The sequence below is a fragment of the Telmatherina bonti genome (assembly GCF_933228915.1).
Source record: "Telmatherina bonti genome assembly, chromosome: 7".
In the NCBI taxonomy this organism is placed as follows: Eukaryota; Metazoa; Chordata; class Actinopteri; order Atheriniformes; family Telmatherinidae; genus Telmatherina; species Telmatherina bonti.
The window spans coordinates 24,986,599-25,014,499 of NC_136625.1; the positions used below are offsets into that span (position 1 = coordinate 24,986,599).

General features: G+C 39.6%; 1 protein-coding gene across 5 annotated transcripts; it reads left to right on the forward strand.

Annotated features, from left to right (window-relative positions):
- Window positions 1-8,289: 8,289 nt before the first annotated feature.
- LOC306758973 (transcriptional repressor p66-alpha) lies at window positions 8,290-27,691 on the forward strand. Of its 5 annotated transcripts, none has more exons than XM_079244433.1 (11): window positions 8,290-8,424; window positions 16,375-16,904; window positions 18,776-18,908; window positions 19,200-19,328; window positions 20,356-20,433; window positions 20,540-20,659; window positions 20,940-21,137; window positions 24,103-24,361; window positions 24,557-24,981; window positions 25,811-26,069; window positions 26,541-27,691. In XM_079244433.1, the coding sequence occupies exons 2-11, from the start codon at window positions 16,378-16,380 to the stop codon at window positions 26,678-26,680; spliced, it is 2,268 nt and encodes a 755-aa protein (XP_079100559.1). In that variant the 5' UTR covers window positions 8,290-8,424; window positions 16,375-16,377; the 3' UTR covers window positions 26,681-27,691. The 5 variants fall into 5 exon arrangements, with proteins under 5 accessions (XP_079100559.1, XP_079100563.1, XP_079100561.1 ...); XM_079244437.1 differs by having other exon boundaries at window positions 25,811-25,934; XM_079244435.1 differs by having other exon boundaries at window positions 20,961-21,137.
- Window positions 27,692-27,901: the final 210 nt, after the last annotated feature.

Sequence of the window (27,901 nt, forward strand, 5' to 3'; positions counted from 1 at the left end):
GATTAAAAGCTTTGAGGAGTGCTTAGACCACTCATTAAAAATAACTCCTTCCATGAAGGGTGGATGAGCTGCAGCTGGATTTTATTGTTTAAACCTTGCTAAAGCTAATATAGACTAATCCAATAGTGCAACAATGGACATTGTGTAAAACATAAATAAAAACAGATTACAAGGATTATATTTAGTTGAATACATTGTTTTTTCTGTCCTCAAATATTTTCTCAGTTTTCAATTTGATGCCTGTTGGAGCCTACAATACGGTCCAAAAGAGCAGGGACCTTGGAAACAAAAGACTGGGAAAGTTGAGGAATGCTAATTTTTAAAAAAAAACCTAAAAAAAAAAAAAACCACCTGTTTGGATCATTCCACAGGTAAACAAGTTGATTGAAAACAGATGGGTGTCTTGATTGGGTATAAAAGGAGCATCCCTGAAAGGCTCAGTTGTTCACAAGCATCGATGGGGGTGAGGTGAACAACTGGGTGAGCAAATTGAATGAATGACCTTCGATCCCTCAGGCACCACTGCATTAAAAAGAACATTGTGTAAAGGATATCACCATGTAGGCTCAGGAACACTTCAGAAAAACATTGTCGTTGAGATAGTTTGGCGCTATAACTACTAGTCTAGGTTTCACCATTAATACTGAAAGTTAAAACCAGGTTTTGGAACAACAAATGTTGCATCTAAGCAACAACTTTTTCCATTAGGCCCCTGCTTATTTTGGCAAGACAGTGCTAAGCCACATTCTGCACATGTAACAATAATTTGGCTTTGTAGTATAAGAGTGCAAGTACGAGACTGGCCTGCCAGCAGTCCAGACGTGTCTCCCACTGAAAATGTGTGGCACATTATGAAGCACAAAATATGAGACCTTAGACTTTTGAGCAAATTAAGTACATCAAGCAAGAATAGGTAAGAATTCTACCTACAAAGCTTCAACAATTATTGTACTCAGTTCCTCACACTGTTTTGTTGTTGAAAGAAAAGGTGCTGTAACACAGTGGTAAATATGTCCCAACATTTTTGGCACCTATTGCAGGCATAAAATTAAAAATGGGTTAATATTTTGGATGAAAAAAAAGTTGATCCATTTGAATATTATTTATATTTTTGCAGCATTTTCCATATAATAAAGGTAAAACTAACTTGTGAATAATTGTGTTCTGTTATTTGATTTACTCAACATCCCAACGTCATTGGAATTGGGGTTGTACATCTGGTGTCAGGTGCTGCTCTGTCAAAAAATTAGAAAATTATCTTAACAAGAGAAAACACTGATTAACATGCTGAAGTTCTTGGAATGACACAAAATGATGAGTTTGTCTTTTAAATAAGTCTTCCTGTTCAATTAAACTCAAACTAATTTATATAACACATTGAAAAACAGCCTCTGTTGACCAAAGTGCTTCACAAAACAAAATATATTCCTAGACCATCATGGAGTTTTTTTTGGTTTTTTTTGTTTTTTTGTTTTTTTTACTTTATTTTATTTTTATTTTTTTATAATTATTATTATTGTTTTTAGACATTATGTAAGCCAGTAGTTTTCATGATTATGTTATGAAGTTTCAAACTTTCCCCTCAAACAGGCTTAGTCAACACACATTATGTGTGCGTATACATGTATATGCACCAATTTTCATCTGTGTGTTTGGGTTAGTTGCTGAAAAATGTCAGTTATGAGAAAACATGAAGAGCTGAGATTGAGAAGATTTTTAAAATAGAATTGCAAAATATTAAATTTAACCTCATGACAATATTAAATAATATATCAAATAAACCATAGATAAGTTTGAGTCTGTGATGCATCAGAAAAGCTTCAGACACTATTTTGACTGTGCAGTTTTTAAGACTTCCTGTGCTTCTTTGTAGATCTTTTGCTGCTGTGAGTATTTGTTTGCAATGCACATTTTACACTCAATACAGTTATCATAGTTATATTACTACTAAATACAACACACTGTTGTGGCTTTCTGCACACGTTGTTGCATGATTAAGCTAACATCTTTTCTATTCCATGTAAACAATTTTGGAATAATTTTTGTGCTTTCAATCACATTTCCTGTTTTAGTAATATCTTCCAGATGATGCCGTTAAAAATCGGTATGTATGGATCATTAATTTAATGGTTTCCATTACAATTCCATTCCGTTTTTTTTTTCCCAGTATGGTTGTTTAATTTTTTTTACATATTATCCAAAACAAGTTTTTGTGAGTGTGAAATCTGCTAGTGCTGCTGGTGGCTCACACTCTGGAGGGAAGCTCAATTCCCTTTGGACCTAAGTCCCCAGACCCCTCTCCTTCCCCGCTATCCATCACATACAGGCGTGGGAGGTGTGCACGTTGTGCTGGGTGGTGAGAGAGGCCAACAAGGTGGTCTTAATCGCTGCACTCGGTATCAGCTGATCTCCCAGTTTTAATTGCACTTAGTCATCATAACACAAAAACACTAACAACACATGGTCAAGTTTTGAGGGGTGGGCCATGCAGAGTATAGTGGGTGGGGCTGATGGGGTCCTCCAGGGCTTTGCTGGCCAAGGTTTCAGGCTGGGGAAGAGTGTTGTCCAATAGACCCAGATCTGGGATGGCTTGGCTGTTGGGAGGGCCTGCTGGCCCTGGGGGGGAGCTGGGTCGGCTGCGTCTGTGGAGTGGTAGAGGGATGCTTTGTATGCCCTGATCAGGGCTTACCAATCCTCTGCCCCAAAGGGGGCATCTCACATGGGGCATGTTGAGGGGGAGAGATGAGGGTGTGGGGAGGGTGGGGTGATAGGGGGAGGAAATCAGGGTAAAAGAATTTAGGTAATGAGTGGGCAATGGGTTGGGGGGCGGGGGCTCGCTGGTGTACTAGGGTGTGGCCTGGCTGCTTGGTGGCAGTCTGGGGGTCCTGACTCTCCGATGGCGTTGGCTGGGCTCGCTGCCTACGGGGTAATTGCTTTTAGGTTCTAGGGGTGGGACCTGTGCCCTGTCTGCCCTGGGGGAGAGAGGGGTGAGGGGCAGGGAGTGCTGGACACACAAAAAAAAGTTTGATCATTTCTATGATGAATACATCATTAGAAGGGAAATTAAAGTTGAGTATTTGAGTATTTAACTTTACTTTGTACATTGTTTTTGTGTGTTATGATGTGTGTTAAGATGGCAATCAGAGCTGCCAAACCATACATACAAATGGACTCTTCAGACTTTACCATTTGACGCTTTAAACTGTTTTGTGCATTTTTTCTTGTTATTGTGTAACTTCCTTCTCAGAGGATGATATGTGATAGTGCAGTGAAGCTCTTTGAAAGAAAGACTATGACATCACATCACCGCTTTTTTTTTTTTTTTTTTTACAAATAAAATGTGATGGATATTTCCTGAAGTGTGATAACCTTGAACATATCTTTGATTGTTCAACAACCTTCAGCAGGAATTAACATGGCATTCATAACTTGAAAAACATTGAGGGGACCTTGAATGAGATAATTGGGTTAAAACTGAAAACAGATTGAATGCAGTAATAACTAACCTGTCCAAATCTGTCCAAATTATTAAGCTTACATTTTTAAACCTGGTCATGTTTTTTTTTAATATTTTTATCTAATTTTCTTTATTTTTCCTTTCTCTAATTTTTTATTATTAAATTATGCTTCTTATTTTCTGACTTCATTGTCTCTGTACAACATTTTTGCATTAACCTACCATTGAATTGTGCCCTACAAATAAACCTGCATGACTTAATTGTGTGTGTGTGTGTGTTGTTGTTTTTTTTTTTTAAATTTATTTTAAACTGACCTTTAAGTTTTCATGCTGAGTTTTAAGAAACTGAAAGACCTATCTGGGGACAGGCATTGCAGATCAGCTCAGACTATTAATGCTGTGGTGTGCAGGTTCTCTTAATGCTTAACAGCGGTTCCTGTACAGACAAACAATCAAATAATAAATTTACTCAAATTAAAGTGATACGTGAAAAAAGAGCCTATTATCCCACTTAGTAAAAATACTTTGGGCTTTGACCAGTAACAATGTAAAGTATTGGATGTTTATTATGTCTGCCTTCATATTCTGAGTTTAATTAATATTAATATGTCAGAATCCTCAACACAAACTACATTACCATATTTAGATGTTAATATACGGATGGGTGGAAGATAAATTATCTCAGAAAGAGTGAGATAACATCTAAATATTTAGTGCATTTAAAACACATTCAGATAATGCTGGTACCAAAACAGAGTCAAACCTAAGACAATAAAATCTTAACTGAGCAATAAACACCTGGGGGTAAATGAAGATATGCAGCAAATTAATGACTAGAAGTTGACCTAAATTACATTGCTTGTGTTGGTTTGTATACATGCATGTATACATGTTTGTATAGAATGCTGGCTGCATGACCAAAATGTCTTTTATCAGAAAAAGGGGTGTTTTTTTTTTTTTTTATAAAATATGTTGCACAACTTTTTAAAGGTGTTATGGTGTTGTCTGGTGTTGGAGTACTGTCCCGTGACTGACCTCTGAGCAGCAGATGGAAAGTGAAGAACAAAAACATTCATAAAGCTCTAATGCCACAGAGGAGATAAAGATGAATCAGCTGAGGCAAGTGTCATCAAAGGGCCCCTCCCTCAAGTCAGGAGGGATGAAGCAAACCTGTCTGAGGAGTTATACCAAATTGTTTGAAATTTTTAAAAAGAATGTGGTGTTTTGTTTTGTTTTTTTAAACAAAATGTTTAAATCGAGATGTTTGCTGTTCAAACACAGAGCAGCCCTTCTTCAGTCAAAATGATATGAATGTGAGATTTATAAAGGTACACAAGGGACAGAGGGTGAAAAGGTTTTATTCTCGAAAGGGCTGCCGGCTAGTAAAGTTATGCCACACATGCTCACACCTTTACATCCTTATCTGAACAATCTGGTTGTGTAATTGTAATAATCTAATATGTTATTATATCATCACAGGGACACATTTCAGAAAAGGTCAGTGAACCAGCATGTTAACTGATTACATGTGTGAATGTCAGGTTGGTTTAAACTTGTTTAATTAATGCCAGCAGGACATAATTTCACCTCTTAAATTATATTTATGTATGTTGTGTGTATATATATATATATATATATATATATATATATATATATATATATATATATATATATATATATATATATATATATATACACAACATACATAAAATGTATATAGATACATATGTATGTATGTATATGTATATATGTATATATGTATGTATGTATGTATGTATATGTATATATGTATGTATGTATATGTATATATGTATATATATATATATATATATATATATATATATATATATATATATATATATATATACACACACACACATATATATATATATATATACACACACACATATATATATATATATATATATACACACACACACACATATATATATATATATATACACACACACACACATATATACACACACACACACACACACACACACACACACGAATAACACATGATGTTCACTTTTGATTCACACTTTGCAAAACAATGACTAAGAAAATCAGCTTCTACAAATAAGTAAAATTCCCTAGTGAAAGGTCTTTTTTACTAAGATGTCTCGTATAATGCTCAGAAGGTTGTTACTGATACATTTCTGATCCAAACAGCTTCATCTCTCAAGAATGAACTGCAGCCTGCCACGCGCATCGGTAAGTGGAGACCCCCTCCGAGAGCTCATCAAAACTGTCTAAATCTAACTACTTCGGTTAAACTACTACATTTCAGCGAATCTCTTTTATATCTTCGTGGCTGGTGCTGCCGACAGAAGATCGTCACCAGACGCAGAGGTTTAATGAGAAAGTGAAAAGTTTTGGGACGCTCGAGGTGTCTTGGACGCAGCAGAGAACGGAGCCATTTCCTGCCAAATAGTGATCCCGTTTAATCGTGACTGCAGCAGCTACTTCCTGCATTGTTACAGTGCTTAATGAGGATTAAGTTGAAGCTGTCATGTTGTAACGGGCGGCCATTAGGCTTGCTCCGCACGAAGGGGAAGGAAGAGAGGAGCCGGAGGCTACTGGCATCACTTCCGTGCCATTTCAAAGTTGATCCCTTCACCTGCACAGAACCTGCAATCTGACATCTCTCTTGTCAAATTCTTGTCAGATTTTACATCTGGAATAGTGTGTAATCCCAAACATTCCCCGTTTTGTCATGCATCTAATGAAAGATGATATCACATGTTTGACAAGAAATCTCACACCTCAATTTTATCATCTTCATAATTTGTCCCACTGGTTCTGAATGATTACAATGCAACTAATCTGCTTTACTTTTATAGAGAAGAAAGAAATATGATCATCTGGGACTATTATGTAATTTGATTCAACATCACATAGCTGCAACTTCAGAAATCATAAGGTTTAAAATGATAAGCATGACCCTGTGCAGGAACTAAGAGTTTAAATGTGTTTAGTTGCAATATACTACAGGTTGGTGCATGCCCTATAATGAGTCTGGTGAGTCCTTGTTGTCCCACCATGAGGACAAATTGTGTGGAAACATCATTTGGTATAGACTGTATTGATCATTTCTAACAACATGACTTCATTCAAAGTATTTTTTATTTGGAGTCATTTCACATAAACTCCCCTCAGATTTCAGAAAATGACAAAGTATATTAGCTTGATGGATAGGGGGAATATATATATTTTGATATTTCAAGTGTTAACCTGATTGCTTTCCAACAGAGATAACTGACTGGTCTGTTTTAACCAGCAGGGACCACAGGAACATGCTTACTGAAAGATTCATTTTTACTGGTTAAGCCCAGAGGATCTTTATTAAGCTTTATTTAATTTTTGCTTTGTCCATGGTGATTTTGAAGCTTGATTGCATTTATATGACACAATCTGTAGCCTCAGGAGATGGAGTTGTAGGGTGTGAGAATGGAAACAAACAGACCTGATGACACAGCAACATCTAGAGAGCTCTTTTTTGTCATTTAAAGAACGGCTGGATGAAGCTGACAAAGCACTTCAACACATCCCAGCTGTTGGAGAATGGCATCCCCACTTCGGCCTTTATGGGCTCTTACTTAGATCACCGTGTTTCAAAACGTGTGTGTTAACATATGTGTGTGTGTGTGTGTGTGTGTGCATACACATTTGTTTTTGTGGATGAGTGAAGATTTGTTCAGTTCACAGGGTGGATGCTTTGAACGGATGTGGATGTCCTCATGAAAGAGGAAGCCAGCTGGAGCCTTGATAGAGGTTTCTCTGCTGCTGATGTAGTAACTCAGCTGAGAGTGTTCTGGACTTGTACATTTGGATGTGACTGTACCTGTGGGCCTGGTGAACCAGTCAGTAAAAAAAAACAAAAAAACCCTATCCCATCTGGACTTTATTCGTCATTGCACCATGGCTGTTACAGAAAGCAGTAATGAATCAGGACATTCTGGGAATGATTGCTCATATGTGACATGACATAACACAAGATAACTTAGACCTTATTTTGTTCTTGTTTTGGTGACAGAGAGATGAATTCCATGCCAAGAATGTGACTGTCATGAATACAGTTATTCTATTTACAAGACCATGTCCTATTGAGGAGTTGGAGGCAATAATGTGCTTTATTAACCCTGCACCTCTTATCCCAGATATGATGCCTCAGAGTGTTTAATCACAAATACCTCTTCTAGAAACTGTCAAAAGATCATGGATTAATGCAGCACCCACAGTAGCTGACATTATACCTAAGCAGTGCAAATTCCTTAACATATCAGCAGCTAATCAAGGGACTAAAATACATGGACATTGGACTTCTGGAAACTGGTCAGGGCCTGAACCCCAGGGCATGTTGACTGGATTTCTTGCTTGCATGCTTTTGCAACTACTGCTTGTCCATTTACAAACTGATATTGCTCTGTGATTTGTCAGTGTTGTTGAGGTTGTCTGTGTCTTAGCTGGACTGAGTATGCTCATCCTGCTGGCAGTGGGGTTGATTTAGGCTCCGACTCTTGACTTGGCAAACCAAATGTGATGCTGCTGGGTAATATGTAGGAAATGGGTGATGCTTTTATGCAATTTCAGGCCCTCACTGTGTGTGAGTCAAAGTGTGAACATGTGTATTGTAAGGTATCTGTGTTCTTCTGGTACAGTCATGGGTCACACCGAGGACCCCGGGGGCCCCTGACATTGTCACCCTGCTTTGGCCCTTGGTCAGTGGCTTGCATGATGTGATCCGGTCGTCCTGGTATGCCGAGGTGCGCATGCCCAATGAGAGGACGCAGCGGCTCCATGTGTGTTGAGGCGCATTATTTGGCAACAGACGCGGCAGTGGGGAGGGCCGAAAAAAGAGGATATCCCCTGGATTTCAAAAAAGCAACGATTTATCGAGGTTAACTGCAGATTAAACACTCCTTGTTCGGCCATCGGAGAAGAACGGACAGTAAAGCTACTGAGTAAGTTGACTTATGTGAAGCTTAAGTTTTTTTAGTAAGTGGATCGAGGAGAGCCTTTTATTCGGACTCGACGAGAGGAGCCAGGTTTTCCTCCACCTATCTGTGACGATAAAGAAGCTGATGGGCTGTTGAAAAGTAACACTTCTCCGCAGAGCCAAAGGTTGAGCACCGGGGAGGAGAGGGGGGGGGGGGGGGGGGCAGCCTAAATTTATTTTATTTTACCTTCTGTTAGGCGCACCGGTTTGTGAATAAGACACCCGGACAGGAATGTGTGCGGTAGAAGTCGGTAAATGAGGTGAGGATTACAACGTTACATCGCCGGCGGCTCGTCGGCGGCAAGCGGAGTCTGTGGGCCGGTCGATGAAATTTATGAGTTTCGAGTTGAGGGTTTTTCCTCAGGAGTGGACACACAGGTAAGCAGTCCCGGTGAGCCTCGTACAACCGTACTTTTACGACAGTGGGATGAAAGTTTTGCCTCCCGTTGAGGTGTCCCGCATCGGGGTGCAGGCAGGTCAACGATTTCGGGCTCGGTTCTGGTTGTGCAGGTCGTGTTAACGAGCAGCTGTCGGTCTGGAAGAGTTTCTGTAGTTTGACTTGAAGTACCCAGGGGCCGATCATGCTCAGTCGTTGTCTGGTTTCTTTTCTTCCAGCTAATGAGGCTTCGTGTTTTTGTTTGTGCGATGTAGCTAATGTTAGCTCGCTAACTAATAACACGCACACCTTCTTTGAGGCGGCGTCAGTAATAAAAAGCCGGCTAGTTGCACATGTAGTGTGGGCAGGGTTTAGTTTTTAAAGGGCTGAGTTTGGTTTGGATGGTGTACTGCCTGGTGAAACCTTAATGGTGGACACGGCTGTGCGCTTTAAGCCCCGTGGCACCAGTGTTGGTTCTGCTATCTGGTAGCTAATCTTCCTACTTCTCTCTGTGACAACCGTAGTCTTCCTCCTCTTAAAGCTGAACACACACACACACACACACACACACACACACACACACACACACACTCTGTGACACACGCTCCCACTCTGCCTTTTCCTCTCACTCAGTCAGGCGTACACACACGCACACACACACAGGCACGCACATTTCCCCTACACGAGTTTGCAGCGCTTTAGGACAACATTGTCTCAGGATTTTTGTCGTCTAACCAGTTCGTGGGAAAAAATTCTCCACATTGCGTTGATGTGGACGCATGCAGATGGATTAAAACCAGTTTAATTTTTGATGAGTGAATATGACAGAGGTCGGTTTTGCTCACGGTGCGTTCAAGGAACCACATGCAGCATCTAAAGCAGCGAAGTGAAGTCTTTGGTTACTGGTGCTACTTTATGATGATTTAAGTAATTCTTAATTACGTGTCTGATTAAATGCCAATTTTGAAGTGAGTATCTAATTTAATACCGTCTTGCCTGCTATTAGACCTCTCATTTCTACAATTTAGATGTAATAATTAAGCTTTTGGGAAAGGTAGAAACGGGGCCAGTAAGTTTCAACATAGACCAATGATTTCAGGGATTTTTCATTGTTTGTAAGGAGGTTATGCGTTTTATTTTTTTATTGATAATTAACTTGAGTTATAAAGTTGATCAAAGTTGAGACTATTTGGAGTCAAACATCTGGTTTAGTTGGAGCATTTTATTGGTTATTACTGACTAGAAAGACTTACTTTTACTTGTAACTGCCTTATCAGTTGATAGCAGCACACATGGATGTTTTAACTTTTTTATCAGCCATTACAGAATGATTAGTATTTCTGCCAGAATGCTACAAAACACAGCCACTTGAGCAATGCATTGTGAGGATAGTATGGTGAGAGACTTTATTGCTTCTTTGTGGTGGTCTGGAATGAACCCTCAGTTGTTTTCGTGAACAAAGGTCTTGTAAAGTGTTGTATGTTTAGAAAACGCTGGCTGTCTCTGTTGAAGGCGCTTGTAGGAAATAGGAGAATGTTTTAATTTGACTTTGGGACTACTGAACTACCTACTCCGACTGACAGTGTAGAAGTTGAAACTTTATTCAAACCAACTACCAAAACCGTACAATGACAAGACTGAGTAAGTCGCCTCACAAGTTTTAGCATTAGCTGACAGCACTATTCCAGCAATTGCACACATAAGACTGGTCCTGAGTGGTTGTGTAATCAGCCGTGGTTCTTTAAAGGGTCATCTGCTGGCCATGTTTTAAGCTGCTGTGAAGAACTCTTTGGGATCAAGCATCAGTGTTCATCTTTTATATAGAAAGGAACATGTTTTCTTATGGTCTCTTTCCATTTGTGTGGGCTGGAATGGCCATTACATAAAACACAGATCTCTTCATTAAAAGTTGTTTAATTAAAGCAAGACAGTGATCTGAACAAGCCAGTTTTAGTTATTTTTGGCCTTGAAGCTAAACCTTGAAATCATGCAGATTCTGCAATGATCAGGTTACTTTTTTTCAAGCAATTAAGTAATTCTGACTCAGCCAGTAACAAAACAATGGGGATACGAAGAGTATTTTGCTGGGGCAGCAGTTTTACAAAGTAGTGTGGTTGCATAGTTTCACTGTTCATAGTTTGTTTGTTTTTTAAATTCTTATTCAATGTAGACATATGTTTTCTCAGTGTAAAGGACTGTGAGTGGGTAAATAGAGCTGAACACATGCTGTATGTCCAGTCAGACATTTACTGATGGTTTACAGAAAGTCTGTCGGTGTGGATGTTTGATGTTTGTGACTGATGGCTGACAAGATCCAAGAGTGACTAGATAAATAATCACCTTCAAGCAAGAAGACAAGACAGGGGATGAGCAGTGGCCTGATAGTGGTTGCAACCTGATTCCCGATTAAAGTATGTGTATTCTGTGCTGGTGAAAGCTACACTTGTCAGGAGTCGAGCATCTGCACAGTGCAGTGTGCTTACAGTGTATGTTAGTTAAAGAGGTCATTTACTTACATGGCAAATGCTAATGGGATGATTGATCAGATAAATATGTGCAAATGCAAAACCAACAGTGCCATGATAACACTTATGGAAGTATCTTAAACTCAAATGCTCATCCCAACTGCAGTATAAATGTCTGAGATAAATTTTGGGGAAGATGTCCAGCATGTGTTATATTACTATCATATAGAAACAAATTTTCTTCACTCACTTTAGATATTGCCCTACACTTGACTGACTGACTGACAACAATTGAATGTAGATGTGATAATATTTCAAAATTCAGTTATGGTGAGGCTTTAGGTAGTTATTGGTGGCTGAGGTAGAAATGCAGCCTTTAAGAAGCTGGTAGATGAAATCAGCAGGCTTTGAGTTTGACCTGTCGTGGTCAGTGACTGGTTGATTAACCCCCCAATGTTTCCAACTATGCTGGAAATTGTACACACGAGCCACACAGTGGCTTATGTCATGCACAGTGGCACAGAGGGTAATAACACTGCAACAATTCATCGCTTTTTGTCAAGAACACAAGGAGCTTATAATTTATTTTTGTTTTGTTCATTTGCATCTATAATGGGTGTATACAGAGATCTAGCAGTACAAACCTGAAGTTTTGAGGCATAAAGTGCACTTGCGTCACATGTCAATTACTCACATTTAGATTCCTTTGAAGGCATACACCATGTTTTTTTCCTGGTTGTAAGAAGACGTACACAAACTACAAACTTATTTTCGTCTTCAGGTCATTCTGGGAACTGGACATATGACAGCTGGCTGTGAGATGACTGTGTAGGGACCGTCAGCAAAGTGCAATTCTGACAACTTTAATTTTCTGTTGGATTTCATTTTAACAAAAACAGCTCTGTCCTCTCTCATTATTGAATTCAGTCATAAAAATGTTTGTATATCAGTTATAGTTTAAGACAGTTGGAAATTGCCAAAATTAGAGTCAGCAGGTCAGAGTTGAAAACTGGCCATCACAGTTGCAATCTTTTCACTTGTTTGTTACTCCCCTATATACTACAGGAGTTGAGTAGTGCAACTTTGAATTTATATCCTAACACATAAGTGACAATTGCACAACAATATTGGCAACACAGAATATTATGCAGCAACTTACGGAGATGATTGCATTTGTACTCCCACTCTATTAAATCCCTGAAAACTTGTCTGTGTTCATCAAAATGACATGAAGAAGTTTATCTTGGGAAAAGCATATGTGCATGCTCAGATATAAGAATATGGGTTAGTTCTACCTCTGTCCTCACTGGTTGTGGGTTGGAGCTGATCACCCTTGTTTCTGCTCAGACTGTCTTGTTTTTTTCGCAACAATCTTGACAAATGGTAAATGTGCTGATATTCTATCCATCTTGTTCACAGAAGCTTCACCAGATCTCAGCCTGATTTCTTCCTTAGCCACAAATGAGACCCTGACATCGTAACTGTTTAATTTCCAAGTAAATAGTGTTGAGCCATGGGATCTATAGAACATGTCCTAATGACAAAAACTATGATTAAAAACTAGATTTTGTTTGAAATGGGGCCATTAAAAAGACAGAAGGTGCCTATTCTGGTACCCCAGTTGGATCTTTTACAGAGACAAGTGGTTCATCTGGATAAAGGCAAAAAAAAAAAAAAAAATTCTAAGGAAAAAAACATGGTCACAAATTAATTTTATCCCTTATGATTTAGTTATTTTTTAAAGATATGCAACCAAAGAGTCAGCCCAATAAACTGAACAGTCGTGACCATCATCCCTTGCTGTGCAGCCAAGTGTTTAGTGTTGTTAAAAGTTTTTTGGGGTTTTCCATTTTGTTCCTATATTTGTCAGAGTGACTTTGTATATAAGACAATTCAGATAATTATGCCATGACTTATTCTTAATAACACATGCCTGCTGATTAAAAATAGCCTGTTATTGAAATGGACAGTGTTGTTCTCTATCCTAATATGTGTCTTAGTGGGTAAACAGATAACGCTGACCACATTATATCAATTTGTGTTTACTGTTTGTGAGTTTTACCTTCAAGGTCTTTCTAAGGGTTATATGTGAGGTCAAGCTCTTGGGTGGGTTAGTGTCTGATCCACTCTCTGTCATATGAGGTTGAAGGAAAGATGTGTAAACTGCAATGGAGATGAAATATGAATCCTGCCAGCCATACATGTCCCCCGTTAGAGATACAGGGTCAGTGTCTGTGGAAGGTTGGGTGTAGGGTAGGGCTGTTGGGTGCTGTGTCTCATGTCTGGCTCCTTGTATGAGCATCATTTTATTGTGAAATTCCTCAGACCTGATGATAATAATGGCAACACCCAACATTCATCACCACATATGCACATACACTGTATAATGGCTGTCACTGTGGAAGCAAATGGCTGTTCCAGCACCTGAAGGGTTAAAAAAGCTTCTGCTTCTCTCTCAGTCATACACACACACACACACACACACACACACTAGCCAACTGGTTTAAACTGGTTCTCAGGAAAAGTGCTTTGTGTGTCCCACTGAATCCTGGGAAGGGTCATGTCATGTGTGTCTCAATGATGTCAGAGTATTAAAAGAAAAAGAAAACTTAGTCAGCTCTCAGTTATCAGATGGTTGCTCCACACATTGTGTTGGGGCTGTGTCTGAGTATTGTATAAGTATGTCAATGAATACACTAAGTGTACTTGATGCTTGCCGCCGTAGCAACTTTGTGAACAGGAAAGGGAGGGGATGGAAGCATGTACGGTATGTCACTGAAAAGTAGCCCAGTTTGTAAGGGTTAATTGTAGTCATATTTTGCCCCCCAAAGACAACTTCCTGCTGCCTGTCTGTGGGTGGGTCTTTACCAACTGGGAGGGCTGGGTCTCCATTCTTTCACTTACAGCAATGGATTCAGATAATAATTGTGCTGTGTTTTTTCAGTTGGTCATCCAGCGACTTGGGATACATCTTTGAGCATTCATTTTGCCATCTGTTTGACATTCTGTGAACTATGAGCGAAGGTCGTCTCTTATTGAAGCATACTATTTAGGTCAACATGTGTTTACTGTAGAAGTCGATTCAGAGTACCTCTATATGCAAACAGGTATTCTGGTATTTTATATTTTTTTAAAATGAAGTTAACATTGACATTACAAGTTATGGATAGACTCGATAGTATCCATTTTTCTGCACCAAGTGAGTTAACTCAGCCTCCTTTCTGTCACTGTATTAACCACATTGAATAATTTGGCATCCCACCCAAATCAATTGTAATGGCCCATAAAAATAGTCAGTTTTCTGTAATTGTGAGTTTTGTTTTTTTTAAATAGGGTATACTCATACTCATATGTGTCATACGTATGATCCAAATACATAAATATGATGATAACGTAGTAATTGTGTCAAAGCCGTCAGTGTCAGACTGGTCAAAAGTTGATATTAAGACGCCTGATAGTGAGGTGAACTCCTGATCATTACAGACACAGGGGTTGAATGTTCAAATATGATGTCAATGCTCACTTTTAGACTTCCTGTCCTGTAATGCACTTATGGAGTTTCCATTAACTGTGCAGAGAAATGTTCTGACAAAGATTATTGTGAGTAAAAAAAGAAACATAAAAATAATAGTAAATGGGCATTTTTCCATATACTGCAACTTACAGAGGACATTTCCTTTAAAGCATTTCTCCTGTGTGTTTGCTGATAATAAAGCTGTGACTGCTGTATCATATTGTCTGATTGTAAGACATATTGTCTGTTGTACAATCTGTCCATTTATTAGGTTTAAGACTGTTTATCTGTCAGTCTCCTGTCGTTGAAATGGAGAGTGCATCAGAGATAAGCAATGTGATCAGTCACAAAACTATAAAAGTGGACCTGTACTGTGTTATGTCGTCTAAAATCTTCCTGTCTGCCTTTTCATTTCTGGCAACATGACTGAGAGATTCAGAGCAGCCACTGTCTGGGTAAAGTGTGACATTGTGTACCATGTACTGGTGCAGGTCTGCGAGGGCACAAGCACACTGGAAAGCTCATCTGTCTGACAGAGCAAGCTACTGTACATCTTTGTCACAACACAACTGACATCAACACTGGATGGGATTGAATCTCTTGTTCCAGGTCAAATCAGATGGTAATTGATACACCATCATTGCCAGATTCCTTGAAAAAGCAGCTCCAGCTTTTGAAAACCCATGAAAAATAATTCCTCTTGGACATATAAATGACAAAGACATATGTGTAATTGTCAGTTGTAATGAGTATTTAATTAAATCATGCTTCATTTAATATGAGACAATCCCTAAATTCATTCTAATTTAATAATGATGTTGTCCTGGTAGCCCAACTATTTGATGTCTTACTGCAACATTTTTCTTGTTAGCCAATTAGGGGAAAAACCCTTTTGCACTCAAATGTTGCAGGTTTTTCTTTCTTTTTTTACTTATTAATGTGAATCATTTACAGAGTAGTTGCCTATTTTTCCCTCTCCCTCTGATTTAGACTGAAATTTGGATAATTAGATGTTTTGGAATTTTACTGGAGTCAACATTGTGGGTCACGCGACCATGCTAATCCAACATGTTTTGTCTGGAGGGGACCATTTTAGATAGGCTTGGTACCCTGCAGATGATTCAAGGTCAGTTTTGTCTGTTTCTGTACTTGATAATAGGTGCACATATCAGCACTTTGCATAAAAAAAGAGAACTTGCCACAGAGCTAATACTCTGTCATGGCACTGTGTTGCATCATGCTATCCCTGGCATTGATATTGCAGTATATTCTGTTTAATCGTTTAAACTCTCTTTCCACAGAACTACATATATGATTTTAATATTGCTGTTAACAAAAAATTATTGGTTTTGAGATTCTTTCTTTGCTTTTCACCATTTTTACTATTTGCCAGGTTCATATATAAGTTAACGGCAGATTACACGTCACACTGAATGATCTTTTCTATTATTAAAGGGTTAAAGCGGAGAATGTCTTAATGGGTATTTGTGGAATTTGTTCAGCAATTGTGGTATAATTTAAATATTTTTAAAAATGAAAATATCTTTCCTGTTTTTACAGGGGATGTCTGAAGAGGCTGTCCGCCAGACACGCAGCCAGAAGAGGGCGCTGGAGAGGGAGGCTCCGCCAAATTCCATCGAGCCCTCCAATGCTGACAATGACTGCAAAAAACCTAAATTGGACCAGTCTGAACCCACAACAGGGATACAAACTGAACCGAAGTCTGACCTTTTACTGGCACAGGACACTCAGAGCCGGACTAAACCTGGATCAGAACTGGAGAAAGAGCAGGAGCCAGAGCAGAGCCGGGTGCCGTTGTCTTTAGTGTTACCCCTAGCTTCCCAGCCGGTGAAGGATGAGCAAGATCAGACGCAGAAACAACAAACTGTTGAACCAAGCTCAGACAATCGGACTGACTGCAATGACCGAGCCAGCAAGTCAAAGATGGAGCCGGCTGTGGACACAAAGAGCCGAGTCCGGCAGACAGAGCCAAAGGCATCCAGCGGCATGCTGGCTGCAGGCGAAGTAAAGGCCACTATAAAAGTTGAAGTTCAGACAGAGCAGCCTGTGGACATGAGCACCACCAGAGGGTGAGAAACTTAACCATCAAAGTTTTATTGATAAAAATGTGGACATATTGCTTTAGAAAAAGTCAACAAAAACTTCAAACCTGAGGAACAAAAGAAGTGTTTATGTCTGTTATAAAATGAAGTCAATCTACATGATGGAAAATGTACAGAAAAACTCCTTTTTGCAAATAAGTTGTGATGCATGACTAATCACGTGAATGATCAGCTGTTTGGGCTTCAGAAGTCTTGGTGTTTTTCTGCCAGCCTCTTGTGTGAACAGTTTGTTCTAAAAACTCACTTTTGTAAATTTACAAAAAGATACATGACACTTTATTTGAAAATGAAAAGAATGAAGGTGTTTCAAAGTTACTTTTGCCACCTCGTTCTCCTGTATTTTCGTTAGGATGTGGGGATAGTGTTTTTGTGTGTGTGTGAGTGTTTGGTGGTTGGGGGAGGGGAGGGGGTGCCTTTTACTCTACCTCCATTTTCCCTCCACCTGAACCCTAAAAACTCCTCTCTCACAAAATGAAGCCGTGTGTCACAAACTGGTTCCAGCCGGTTGTTGCCATGGTTTCCACAGTGGAAGGAACGGTGGGGGGGAGTAAATGTGTCACGTGACGATGACTTTGAGGTCATGTGACTTCTTTGGAAGAGTAGTGATTAATCCACAGGAAGTGATGATGGCGCTAAGCCCTGAGGAGAGATTAATGTGCACACACTCAAATAAGGAGGACAGCGAAGAGAGACAGGCCTCATGTTATGTTTTAGCTTTTTTTTTTTTGGGGGGGGGGGGTCTTAGCCTTCACAGAAATGCATAATTTGCACAACCTTTAGGCTTTCCCTGTTTTCTTACTTACATTACTCCTGTATTTCAGTTTTTGAGCAGACAAAGAATTTAGGTCACCTAACATATAGCCTACAGTGAAACTTGTCACGTTGTTGTAGATGCTTTATATGCTGGGAGGAGGTGTGTGTAAAATATGCATGATGATGGGATTTTCAGTGGGCCGAATGCTGATCACTCTGGGCTGATCCAAACTGCTTTCAAGGTTACCAGTTGCTTTCATTTTCTTAGCATGCTTTGTGTGACATACTTAGCCGTGTACAGGTCACTCCCAAATGCCTCAGACGCCTGTTATACCCCGCCAGTGTCCTGTTTCAACAGAAAAAACAATCTCTCAAACAGCCATTTCACTGAGATTTAGAAGACATTCATTGGAGTTTTAAGGCCTACTTTGCCCCTCCTTGGCTTTTAGGATTATTCGCCTGATGTTGCAACAGCATCAACATAAAGAAGGAAGCTGTGTGGAGAGGTGTCTGGGCTTGTTAGATTATAGTGGAGCAGATAAACTTGTGGTCATGAATTAGAAGGGTGTTCGAGAAACCAACCTTTTTGAAAGCAGACATTAGTTTTGGATGCTAATGTTTGAATACACTGTTGAGGAGTTTTGATTTATTTTACTTCCTACTCATTTTAACTCTGCTGGATGTGTCTGCACATACCTATATAGTTAAATATCTGACTTAAAATGTCCCATGAAATCCTCCACTTTTTTTTTTTTTTATAACTGCCAAACGCTGTAACATTTTTGGAAGTTTGCATAAATGTACAAAAAAACACTTAGGGAAGGTTAGTTTTTAATAGACAGCCAGAATTCCTCTTTTGATCTTGAATCTTAAGGATGTGAAACTGAAAGGTCAAATTAGTTGATGTATACAATATGAAAGTTCTGCAGTGATGTCTGCTGAAGAAAGAAAAAAAGAAATTAAGTCAAACTACGTTTTATCATATTGTGTTTTTGATATTATCATGTTGACTTCGCTGTATACAGTATTTGTGTTTAATTTCTACACTGTAAAGAAGCTAATTGCAATTTTTCATCTTCTGTCAGGAGTATAAAAAGGGAGAAGCGTCCTCCGTCCCCTGAAGATGATGATGTCATCATCTTGTCAGATAATGACTCCCCCAGTCCACCAATGAATGGCCTGAGTCACTTTAAAGAGCTGGACACAGACCTGCTAATGGTGAGACAAAGTGACACACATTTCAAATACATGCATTTCAACATACTGTTCTACTTTAATAAAGCACAATACTCAAGCTAGATTGTAACCCAAAACTTGGTGGTAACCTTATTTTAGATTACTATCCTCTCAAACATTGGTAATACTGTTCGTTCAATGTCAGAGCAAAGCCACTGAAAGTGGATCATATGAGAGATTATTTGTGCACAGAGATCCATGTTGTAATGTTTTAGAAGCCAAAAAATGTTTGGTAGTAGTGCAAATAATGTTCTGATTGTCTGTTGAGTGCAGAAGAGCAGCCCAGCAGAGAGGGAGCGCATCATTAAGCAGCTGAAGGAGGAGCTGAGACTGGAAGAGGCCAAGCTGGTGCTGCTGAAGAAACTACGACAGAGCCAAATACAGAGGGACACTCTGCAGAAGGTAAACAGCTTCTCGCCAGCAAATTGTTACATAGCCCCACTTTCCATTAAACTAAACTAAATTTGCTTTATATGTGGATTAAATGCATATTTTCTCTTTTCTGATAATTCAGAGTATTTTATAGCTTTGCCTGAATGGTTGAAGTAAAAAAAATGTTTAGTTGTAAAATGGTTAAAACTGACTGTGCTTGAGTAGAGTGTCCAGGCTTACTGATGGCTGGCTGCAAAAATATTATGTGATTCAATTAGCCTTTATTTTTCATATATGATGTAGAAATAAGGTGAGGTTTGGACAGTGGCCTTTCTGTGTGGAGTTTACATGTTCTGTGGGTACTCCGGCTTCCTCTCACCATCCAAAAGACATGCATGTTAGGTCTATTGGTTACTCTAAATTGCCCATAGGAGTGAGTGTGAGTGGTTGTTTGTCTTTGTGTGGCCCTGTGATGGACTGGTGAGCTGTCCAGGGTGTAACCTGTCTTTGGCCCAAAGACTGCTGGGATAGGCGCCAGCTTCCTTCCCTTAGTTAGGAAAATGATGAATGAATAAATGAATGAATGAATTTAGAAAAAAAACAAAACAGAAAATGCATTCAGTTGCAGTGTTTCTCAAACCTGCAGACTTGTCCCAGTTTACAGTCCTCAGTGTTGTTCATCTGCCTCTGTGGTGAGTTTACTGGTGTGAATGGACTTTAGCTCCTATAAGCTGGAAAGGCCATTCCAAACTGAACCTATATTAGGTTGAGATCAGCCTCATGTGCTGCTATTCCAGGCTCAATGAGGCTGCAGAGTAGAACAAGGATTAGCCCTCAGCTAAAAATCAGAGTGGAGTCCATCCATGGGGTGAAAGACCCACTGGATGTTAGATTGGATTTAGAGGCATCTAAATTGTCATGTTTAATCATTTGTCAGAAAGATTTGTCAGAGTTATTAACGTTTTGTATTTATGAAATCAACCCATTAATCACTAAAGCTGATATAAGCAGCGAGTTCAGTGTTTGTTGTTAAATGACTTTCTCTGATGTTCTTCAGCCCTCAGGTTTATCCAGTTCCTCTGCTCCTCCTCCTTTAATTCGAGGAACAATTGCAAACAATAAAGGCTCTCAGCAGGTTAATTCTCCATTATCTTGCAATGTCTTCATGCAGTTTATTGGTTTGAAAGCACAGTTGTGCTAGAAGTATAACATTTTTCTTTTACTTTTTTTTTTCTTACAAGATTTTAACAGGAAGGAGTTCAGGCACAGTCATCCCTCCCCCTCTGGTGAGAGGAGGGCAGCAGGTGTCATCTAAACATGGTTCCCAGATCATTATGCCTCCTTTGGTAAGAGGAGCACAGGTGAGTTATGAAGGATGTTATGTTCATATCATTATTCAGATTTTTAAAAGATCTGTCAATTTATACATATTTAAATCTTGACTTCAGGACAGTGAAAGCATGTTCATTCTCGAGAGACGAACTGCAGAGAGATCATTATATTTAGGACTTATGACCTCTTTTTGCACCTCTCTCTCCCTGTGTCGCTTTTGCTTTGGTGCTTTTGATGTCCCTCCCCTTGTTCTCCTCGTCCTTTGTCTGTGATGTTCCTCCGTGTCATCCCTCTCATTGTCCTGGTTAGACCATCTCTGTATCTCCACAGCAGATCCAGGCTCTCCGCCAGCAGCAGCAACAGCAGCAGATGGCTGCAACTGGAGGCTCAGGGTCAGGACCACCTCCTCTTCTGTTGGGCCCCAGGACGTCAGCCCCTGCGGGACAGGGCCAGAGAGGCATGGTTCAGTCAGGCCTCATTAGAGTGGGCAGCAGTGTAAACACACTGGTTAGTATATCACAAGCAACTTTTTTTTTCTTTTTTTTCTTTTTTTGTCGGGGGGTGCTGAAGAAAAGATTTTGTAATGTCTTCATGTCAAAAATGAACATGAATGAAATTTTTTTTACATTTTATAAATTTATTTGGTCCTGGATGTGATCTTGTGGAAACACATGACATAATAACCTTATGGCATACTCCACAAGAAGCTTAGTCTGAAACAGGCCAGAGAGTCATTGTGGGGAGATGTTGGAGCTTTTATGTGCAATGAACCCAGTCATTTTATACTTGATGCAAAACTTTCTGTGTTAGGGTGGTTTGTGCATGCCATTAGGTCTGTGTGTTTCAGTTGGACATGTTGTAAAAATGTTCATACTTTCTCACCACCTTGATCCTGTAATTTGTTAAAACAATCCTTTTAACCTGCATCAGCAAAAAATGTGGCAACCATCCACTTTATGCTTTTCTGTGTTAATCCCGCCCACCTCAAATGTCTGACCAATCACTCAATACTTATTGGAGCCGTGCAAGGAGAAAGTTCTGCCAGCTGGACCTCCTATGGGCAAGACCTGTGTTCAACCACATCCATAAGAACAAAATGACAGAATTTTTTTTGTCGGGGCCTCGAGAACAAGAAAAAAAGTTCTCGCTTCTCATGGTGTAGGTAGTAGGCTTTACATGACATCACAATATAACCACCTTTGCCAGCAGTAAACTAAACTGTTTTCTGTATCATATTATCAGTCTTGTTCCCTTCCTAATTTAACATGAACGCTTCAGTTCATTGAGTTTTGTGGATAATTTGTTGATGTACAACTCTTACGATCCCACGACTGAATTTTAATCAGGATGGAATCTGGCTTTTGTCTAGGCCATTATACCTTTTATGTTTTCTGTTATTTTTTTAGCTATTATCTGGCAGTTTTACTGGTGTGCTGTGGATCATCAAACTGCTGTTACAACATCAGTTTGACTCAGTTTTAGATATGCTTTTAGTAGTCAAACAGATTACACTGCACTTGATTTTAGCATGCTTTGATGAGTCAGGAGTTCGTATCAACAGCCCTTTTCACATCTACATACAAAGATGCAAAATAGGATCTTGTTAATCGTGAGAAAAGAACTGGAGTGTTTTTTTGGGGTTTTTTTTTCAGTAATTTACACATGCCACACAGTAATGACCACCCCATATTGTTGTTGCTTACACAAATCAAGCTGGCGTTCCAGAAACGGCTGAGTGATGACAGCGTCGTCGGTTCGTGTGAGCGGACAGTAATGAAGCCATGTGTCGCCTCTTTAGCTACTTCCCTGACCAGTTCAGGGGCATGTCAGCAGCACGTCACCATTGACACACCTATGCCATCTTAGCATCTTAGCAAAGGAACATCAGTCCTTGCTTGAAAAGCTTTTGTGAAAAGGCCTAATGACTACAGAGCAGGTCTTGTGGCTGCAGATCAAGCCAAAGTTGTCATCATCAAGATTTGTGCTGATATGTTTGGTTTTCACCAGTCATAGTGATCTTTTATTTTATTTTAAAAATTTTTTAACATTAACATTTACCATGCTAAATTGATAAATAAGGCTTGCGGAATCTGAGATGTAGCTCTTGGGTGTTTCGACAATTTTTCTGGGCATCATCCTGTCTGTTCTTGGGTGTTTGGCTCCTGGGAAGATTGCTAATGGTTGTGAATATAGTCCATTGTGTATAATCTTCCTTGAGGCTCCGTTTCTTTTGGGAATGGTCTTATAACCCTTCCCAGTCGTGAATCACATTTGCTGTTGATGGATCATTAGTTTATTAGATGAGAAGCAACTGACTGATTAGCACCTATTCATACCATTGGAGGCAGTAATTCTCGGTTTTTCTACATACTGCATCTGCAATTTGACTTATTTTGTGTCACAATTATTTAAGAATAACAAATAAGAACCCGGCTTTGAAAGTCAACCAGTGGCAGGCCAGGTAAATGATGTAGAAGATGTGTAAAGTGTAGCAAAAGGTCTTGTGATTTACTCTGAGGTTACAAGGTAATAAAAGCCAGCAGGATTCATTAAATTGAAGAAAAAAAAAAAGATTAATCACTCTTTTGACTTTGTAATAAAAGACAGCAGGAACTTGGAGCCTCGTGTGTTTGTTCGACTGTTAAGTTCCACAGTAATGGTGCAGAATTAAAAGTGTCCATTTTCATTGTTGGCCTCTAAGAGTAACTAACTAACTAAACTAAGAGTAATTTCTTGAAATGTTCTTCCATATTTATTTATTTATCTTTTTAGCCTCAGTGCAGTGAGCAAGGGCGTAATTGGACCTTTGCTGCTAGTAATGTTTTCTTTTGTTTCTGGTACACGGTGTTTGTGTTTGTATTATCTTGTTCACAATAGGTATAAATTTAATCCGACAATATGATGCCTAACAGTACTAATTGTAAACTTAAAGTTAGCTTCCGATTAATCCAAGGAATAAGCAGTTTTGATGAGGACATTAGCACCAGCGATTAGACCAACAGGTTCGGTTGCGAGCGAACTTATAAATTAAAACAGCGCTGGTCACTTCTTATCATGACTCAGCTACTCGTTACCAAGTTTTTTCGGAGAACTGACGGACAGAAAGTTAAGGTATGTTGTTGGGAATAAATGGCGAGCTAACGTAAAATTGTGTGCTAGCAAAGTCCAAGGACTAAACATGTATGTGATGCAGCCGTGTCTGCATCAGACTAATCTAAAGCACGTTTTAACAGCTACATTTAATCAAATGTCTTTTCTTTATGAACTTTTCTCCAAAATGCACGGGGCAATCTTAATTTTATTTAGAGGGAGTTTTGAATCAGACTGAAACTTTGTGTTTAGCTCGGATTGTTTAACAAGATTAACAGCCACACAGTTGTGTTTCTCAGAGACATGAAACGTATATTTAATGATTTGTTTACATGTGTGTTTTTTGTTTTCTTTTCTTTTTCTATATACACTTGTTTTCCAGGGTTCGCCATCCAATTTGAAAGGCTCCTCCTCAGGAAGCAGTGTGTCTATTGTTGGCATTAATGACTCCCCAGCCAGTCGCCAAGCCGCAGCTAAGCTCGCCCTCCGCAAACAGCTGGAGAAGACCCTCCTGGAGATCCCCCCACCCAAACCACCTGCCCCAGAGTTTAACTTTCTGCCTTCAGCGGCCAATAACGAGTTTATCTACCTGGTGGGACTTGAGGAAGTGGTACAGAATCTCTTAGATACCATCCACCGAGGTGAATTTTTAGATGATAAGTATATCAATAGAACCAATTATTATTGGGCACATAATTAGTAAAAAATGAAGGGAATTGTTTCCTTTAAAATAAATGTTTCTAATGGTTGAAGTAGTGCTGTTTGCAAGTCTATTTTGTGAATCAATGTTGTATCTTTTTATTTATTTAATGCATTTCCAATCTTTCCCCATCTAGGAAAGATGGGTGTATCACTGTCCAAGCCAGTCAATAGAGACCCTTTTATTTGCACCCAGTGCAATACTGACTTCACCTGCCGCTGGAGGCTGGACAAGGCAAAAGGCGGTGCAGTGCTCTGTGAAGACTGCATGTCATCCAATCAGAAAAAGGCATTGAAAGCTGAGCATACCAATAGGCTGAAAGCTGCATTTGTCAAAGCGCTGCAACAAGAGCAAGAAATAGAGCAACGTATTATTCAGCAGACGTCCTCAACAGTCTCTCACAGTACCTCGTCATCCTCTTCATCTGCCTCTTTGTCACTGAAGCCAGAGCAACTGGTGTCTCAGCAGCTGAAGCAGGCTCAGGCTAGAGTTTCCTCCCTCCACCACCACCACCAAGCCAGCCAGGGAGCCAATTTAGTTCATCATCACTCCATCAAGCAGGTAGGAAAGCCTTTTTTCTTCCTTAAAGTGGAACTATTATGTGCATTTCAGGCTAATTTATTTTTATTTCTGAGACCAGAAGGGCTGGGATTGATCGAGTTATTGTCACAAATCGCTTTATTTACTTCAGACCGACCCTCTCCGTAGGCTGTCAGATCAGCCTGTGGGCAAAACGAGTGGATTGAGACTCATCCGCACTAAGCCCGGCCTCCCGCCACTGCACTACATCGGGAGCGCGCACCGCACCTGCATTTGCCGTCATTATAACATCTCATAAACAGAAGGATTAGGCTAATATGAACTCAATAAAAAAACGAAATACAATGTCATAGCATACAGCCCTACATGTTGGAACCTGAATCAGACCCTGAAAACAAAGTGGAAAACAGCAACCCACAGCAACGAATGCAGCAGGATGTCTCTCTTTGGTAAGCTCACCAGCCATTGTTGGAAATAACTTTATCCGACGTTTTCCACCCGCCTGATGTATTTGTACATGCCCTTGTTAACCAGTAGAAGGTAACCAATCACCGAACCTTATCCCCCGGGACGTCACAAGGATTTCCAAGTAGAAAAAACCTCTCTAAAACGACGCGTTTTTTGTCACCATGGAAACCGAACGGAGAGAGTGCTGGAACTCAAACTCAAACTCTAACATGCGTTTAGGTGATAAAAAACAGTGCCATTCACATGTTTGAGGATTCAACACTGTAACAGTGTAGAAAGCTCAGAAAACTTGAAATACCATAATAGAACCCCTTTAAAGAACACGTGGAGTTGTTGCAGCTGAAACTAAAATGGCCTATTTGCAATTCTTAACTCCCCACAGAGCTCAAAGGGCCACCTGTCCCACGGGGTTTCATCAGTTGGGGTGAGAGGCGTCCCCCACTCCTTCTCCTCCTCCTCCCAGCTGCAGAGTGCAGTGGCGGCCGCAGCTTTGGTCAGCCGGCCAGGTAAGCATGGTCATGTTTCCCACCGCTCTGTCCAGAGTTCAAAGGTGAGCAGCAGTGGGATCGGCGGCGGCAGGAATATCAGCGGAGGTAGTGCCTCATCCACTGCATGGAAGAAGCAGAGCAACAGCAATACAGGTAGACTTGCGTTGATACCAGCCCAACTCTGGCGCCTGACATCTGCTCTCTTTCAACTCCTGTCTGGTCCAAAAGCAATCCTTGAACCTGCTCAATCTAAAAAATTTTCAATAATCAATTTAAAAATTGATCAATTAGATTAATGTTACTCATTAGACTAAAAAGAAAAGAAAAAAAACCTTCGAAAATTATAGGAGGAAATGTTTTCGGACAAGGCAACCCCACTATCCAGTTCCCTTCCTGGTACTGATCTCCATTTTCCTACTTTAGTCCCTCAGTTTTGTGGTCTCATATTTTCCCCTGAGTGTCTCTACCTTTTTTAGACTAGAAATTCTCTCATTTTTCCTGTAACTGTGCATTGTGAGGGAAAGGGTGGCAAAGGATTTTCTTTTTACAACTCTAGCAACATTAAAATAAACTGCTAGCTGCTTGCGCCTCACGTTGACCTGCTGGTCTGCTGCCTGTTTACAGGAGTGACCATGGCCTACGTGAACCCCAGCCTGACAGGTCACAAGACCTCTGCCACTGTGGACGCTCGTCAGAGGGAGTACCTGCTGGACATGATCCCCTCTCGTTCGTCAATATCACAGACTGCAAACACATGGAAATAATTGAAAAAGCAATGTACTGCTGTTCAGAATTAGTTTTTGTCCAAGTTCCTCAGCTCCAATAATATGGTCCACGGCACCCCTGCAGGACTGTTAAGCAATTACAATCTTTCAAGGTGAAGAAACGTTCCTTAATTACCTTTGTATGATTTTTGTTCTTAGTTTTCATAATATCTGTTGTTTCTTTTGAAGTTTGCTGGTCTTTAATAGTTGTGCAGAAACCATTTTGATTTAAGTGGGGCAAAGAAAGAACAATACTTGAAGGGCTTTCTTTGGGCTCTGTCCTTCAGACTGACTAGTTAAATGATGTGTGGTAAGAGGTTCTGTCTGCTGTGAGTACAATGTTAAAAGTGAGTACTCTGTTTAGGCTTTCTAGCCTTTCTGCCATAATGTGGGTCAGACAGGCCTAACTTTTTGACACTTGAATGGTTATAGTTATACCCAAGAACTCACATTCAACAAAAGTTTAAACTACAGATAAAACAACCAAGTTGTAAAATTTTCATTTCATCACCTGTGTAGTTAAAGGTTTGAATTTATTTTGTATTTACAGTAAGTTATTTTCTTTTTTTTTCCATTTCTTTTTTCCCCAATGCTATAAATCACTCAATATAACGTGGTTTCCACTGATGAAGAGTTTATTCTAGCTTTGTCTTTTTTTTCTTTCTTCTTTTTCCTGTTTAACAGCATGCCTACCTGTTTTGCACCTTAGCTGAAGAGGCGCGGTGTCAATGCTTAAGTCATCTGTAATTACCATGTGTAATTTGTTTATTTTATATTACTGTCCACATTGTAAGATTATTTTGAGTGTTATGTCATCACGGATTAATGCAAACTCTGAAAGAGCTGACTTTGCAACACTGGAGGCAGAGATTTTGCCTCCAGTATTTATTCATTGTCCATGATACGGGATGTATGTAGCCCTGAATCAGTTCTTAAAGAATTGTCTCCCAGCTACTTCCTAGTCTCCAGATTACACAAGACCATCTTGAATTCCTTTACAATATTGCTTAATTACTCGGCTTTCCAGTAATCTGCATTGTTCAGTTATGTAAAAATGATTTGGTTTACGTTTTCCTAGCTCCTAAAGAAATAAAAAAAAGTTCTAAATTTTAAGTGACTGCTTTCTTTGGGATTTTATTGAGTCATTTGATTTGAAATAATACCTGGTTTACAAAAGAAGTCACACACCACCCAGTTGTTAGGCCTTCTTCACTTCTGATT